This window comes from Penaeus chinensis, chromosome 43 (genome assembly GCF_019202785.1).
Source record: "Penaeus chinensis breed Huanghai No. 1 chromosome 43, ASM1920278v2, whole genome shotgun sequence".
Lineage (NCBI taxonomy): Eukaryota > Metazoa > Arthropoda > Malacostraca > Decapoda > Penaeidae > Penaeus > Penaeus chinensis.
In genome coordinates, this window is record NC_061861.1 from 15,537,453 (window position 1) to 15,541,734 (window position 4,282).

Here is a 4,282-nt window from a genome sequence, read left to right on the forward strand (position 1 = left end):
AATCTTTTACTTTTATTAATATTTTGTATTGATAATCATTGATTAACGCCAAAATCGTGGCTCTAAGCGTCGCATTCGTGTCGTCTGCGGTAACGTCGGTAACCTGGTCATCATATATTACTGAATAAATCTAGCAAGAAAGAAAGAAAGAAAGAAAAAGAAAAGAAAAAAAACCGTGGGGGGGGGGGGTATCTGACTCTTACTTTTACATAGGCTGTTTTCTATGAGATGCAAAATGAAACGATAGGATTAAGGCGGAGAAAAGTGACGATGTACTTTCTTCCTATGCAGAAGAAAAAAAAACTATCATAAGTGAATATAGTCAAAACGAAAAAATATATAAATAATAAACAAAGAATGCGAGTAAATGCTTATGTGTGAATAATGCAAATATAAACCGCGTTTCATAATCGAAACAAAATCAACAGGTGAGGGACCCAAGACGGGTAGGTGAATAAAACAAAATAGATAACGAACTAAATCAAATAACGAGGCTATTAATATGGAGCAAATCTAGACGAGTAGGTGATTAGACCCAAGATGAATCAGTGAGCCAAGATGAGTAAGTAAATCAAGGGAATTAAGTAAAATTCCATGATGATAGTAAAATCCAAACTCACACTAAGTAATCGAAAATACTGACAGGAAAGATAAGTAAACCAAAGCAACTGAAAGAGTAAACCAAGTTGCGTGAATGGTTAAGCCAAAATAGGGGAATGAGACCACAATGATGAGTGAGTGTGGACATTCATTAAATGAAATCAAGATTTTAGAAAAAAAAATAACATTTATTAATCATGGGCACTACATGAATCAATAAGTATGTTGAATTTTCTTTTTCAACCGAATTGGTTATAGAAGGAAGGCGGCTTGCACACGTGTTCTCCCAGACACCTGTCGAAGCAGCACTTGTCAACACCGCCGCACTTGTAGTCGCTGGAGCAGGTTACTGGTGCTTGTGCACCGAAACGTACCGGTGGACAGCTGGGACGGACTTGTGGGCAGTTAAGTGGCTTGGTGCCGACAGGCGCCTCAGGTTCAAATGCCGTTTCACAGCAGTAAACTTGCTGTTCTGGAGTTCGGCACCAGCGCCTACAGGTGGCGGGTGGGGCTGTGGCGCTAGGGAAACCGCCAGGGAACCCTCCGGGGAAACCGCCAGGTTGCCCTCCGGGGAAACCGCCAGGGAAACCGCCAGGTTGCCCTCCGGGGAAACCACCAGGGAAACCGCCAGGTTGCCCTCCGGGGAAACCGCCAGGAAAGCCTCCGCCGTGAAAACCTCCGCCACCTCCTTGAAAGAATCTCTGACCTCCCTGTTTTCTCTGGCCGTCGACTGACGCCACCGCCAGGACACAGCACAGAATAAGCCCGAGACCCTGTAAATCAGGAGATTACGTCAGCAGAGACTTGATGCCCCTGAAGTTTAGGGGCGGGTGACTGTCAGGCGAGGCTTCGCCAGGCGTTCAGAAGAACAGAACAACCTTTAACTTCATTTTAATTACATTTGTGTCAGCCGATCCTTTGTTGGCATTTATGCTAGATTCATGAAATCTGAACTACATGATTAACTGAAATAGGTAAAGTTCTGTTTTCCATGAAATTAGAAATATAAACAGGGAAAATCCATCGAAATTCTTCATATTGATATAAGGGCCTAGACTACAAATTTTGTAGAGGATATATTTACAGAAACTGGGACGGTATTCACGAAAGGAATTTGTCTAGGAAAGAAAAAAAAAAATCTGACTCAGTTGTTTTCTGTCACCACGAAAATATCATTGACAGTAAATTTTGTATACAAAGTTTAAGAGGTGTCCTACCCTCATAAATAGACGTCGACAACTATTATACAGTTTTACATTTGATATGGAATACTTGCATGCCATTTTCTTATTTATGATCAGATTTAATGAAGCTATTTCCTCTATGTTTAATTGTAGTTTCCTCCCCGACAAAGACACGTGACGTTGCGCGCCTTCACAGCTGACGCAATGACAACAAATTTAGAGGGTTCCTCGTAAACATAAACAAATATTAGATGTACGATATTATATGCATTATATAACTGCGGGTCATTGAATATCGATTTTTATTTCATTATCACAAGTGTTTCCTTTGAAATGTGTCAACAGAACGAGTCTGAGACGAAATAGTTAAGGACAGTCATTGGACCGAGTCACAGATAACTTCTACAATCTTGGAGCCAAAAATTGCCATGAGTTCTTTAAACTGTCAAAGATATTCCTTTAAGCTTTCGTGAATACCTCCCCTGGCACTTTTAACGAGATTACTTCAGAGCAACAGTCTTTCAAGGCGAGATTTTTTTTTTTTTTTTATGTTAGAAAATGATCTTTTAGAATATGTCATATAAGCTGAAAGTGAAGCTCTTATGGTACGTTAAGCATACTTATATGGGTATCTCATATAACATATGAAAGATACTAAGCTGACCCTTTGGACATGGGTTCTACTTTTGATGAAACATCTACTCCATGGATAAAATCAAAAAGAAGAAAATGCACCCGATCCTCTTTCTCTTTTTAAAAAAATCTACTCACTATCAACCACAATCTCGCCACAGCCTCTGTTTCAAGGCACCCAGGAAAGCACTCACCTTCATGTTGTAAGCGAAGGATGTTTGTGTGACTGGGAGAGCTGTGATCTTCCTTTTATACGCGGCCGCCTGCTTTGGCTCCTCCCCCACCATCCTACTTCGCAGGCAAAACCCGCTCGCTACGGGTTTTCCATTGCTTGTTGCTGCCTCGAACATTGCTTGCGGTTTTGCAGCATTAATTCTGACGTCATTGTTTTGAGGCTGGACAGGAAAAAATGAAGTGATTTATAATGGTAAGAAAGCAAGAGAAAAATAAAAACGGGGATATATAGAGGGGAAAGAACGTGAAGGAGATTGTAAATAAATTATAAACAAAAAGAAATGACGGGGAAGAGAGAAAAAAAAAGAAGATAAGAAAAACACAAGCGACAACGGAGTGAAGACAAAGACAAAGCAAGGAAGAGGATGAAGAGGGAGAAAAAATGAAGGAAAAAGGACAAAGGAAAGGATATACGATTCTAACATTTGCACTTTTCTTTCCGTGTGCTTCTCTGTCTCCTTTGTTAACTTATTATTCTTGTTATACTCACTTATTCATTCGTGCGTAATAATCTTTCATATTTTTTTTTTTTTTCTGTTAAGATAAAACTACCTTTCTCTAAATCACTCAACTCCATTCTTAAACTTACTTGCCTTGATTTACTTACTAACTGGCTTTACTCACTGGTTTACTCGTTTACTCATTTGCTTCCTTACTCATGTTGGTTTAACTGACTCATAAGGGTTTACTTCCTTACTCATATCGTTTTACTCACTCATATTCACTCCTATTGGTTTAATAATACTGGTTTTGTGGCTTATTCATATCGGTTAACTCAGTTACTCATGCTGGTTTACTTGTTTATATTGGTTGACTCACCCATCTTGGCTTACTCACGTCGATTACCCACGTCGATTTTCCCACTTATTCATCTCGGTTTATTTGCTAGCTGGTCTTGGCTTACTCACTCGGTCTGGTTACCTCACTCTTACTCATTTACTCATCTAGTTTCACGTGCCTGTTGCTCTTGATTCGCTTATCCACCTTGCTTTGTTATTTATGCATTACTCAGTCATCAGCCTCACTCTTTATTTTAGATTATTTGTATTTTATTTATTTACTCTTCATTTATTCTTTTTTTTATCTTGTTTTTTTTACTCTTTATTCATTCTTTATTGTATCTTTTGTTTATTTACTCTATATTCATTCTTTATTTTTTTTCATTTCCCTTTTTATTCATTTTTATTGTATTTTTTGTTTATTTACTCTTCATTCATTCTTTTTTTTTTTTTAATTTCCTCTTAATTCATTCTTGATTTTATTTTATCTTATTTTATTGATTTACTCTTAATCTTAATTTATCTTTATTTTATTCATTTACTCTTTATTCCCTCTTTCTACCATTTAATATTCATTTTATTTATTTTCTCTTTATTCACTCGTTCTCCTCCAAAATCATCTTTGTTATTTCGCTTTGTCTCTGCGCTCTCTTTAGTCGATCTTTCATCCTCATATTATGTTTTTTTCTCCTTGTGATTTTATTTATCTATTATCTATCAATTCAATTTCTATTCACATTTTTCTTTTATATCTGTAATATTACTTGACTGAGTTAAGAGTCAGTCGCGTGGAATAAAATCAACTGGTAGAGAAAAAGCCGTAGATTTTCTGCAGTCCTGCGAAAATGACAT

General features: G+C 37.5%; 1 protein-coding gene across 1 annotated transcript; it reads right to left on the reverse strand.

Annotated features, from left to right (window-relative positions):
* Positions 1-730: 730 nt before the first annotated feature.
* On the reverse strand, positions 731-2,763 carry LOC125024562 (WAS/WASL-interacting protein family member 1-like). The gene is made up of 2 exons (XM_047612364.1): positions 2,612-2,763; positions 731-1,373 (listed from the first exon to the last, which is right to left on the reverse strand). The coding sequence occupies exons 1-2, from the start codon at positions 2,702-2,704 to the stop codon at positions 840-842; spliced, it is 627 nt and encodes a 208-aa protein (XP_047468320.1). The 5' UTR covers positions 2,705-2,763; the 3' UTR covers positions 731-839.
* Positions 2,764-4,282: the final 1,519 nt, after the last annotated feature.

Coding starts and splice junctions, on each gene's coding strand:
- LOC125024562 (XM_047612364.1), bottom strand. CDS start 2,704: ATGGTGGGGGAGGAGCCAAAGCAGGCGGCCGCGTATAAAAGGAAGATC. Junction 1,374..2,611: donor CCTTCGCTTACAACATGAAG/GTGAGTGCTTTC, acceptor CCTGATTTACAG/GGTCTCGGGCTTATTCTGTG.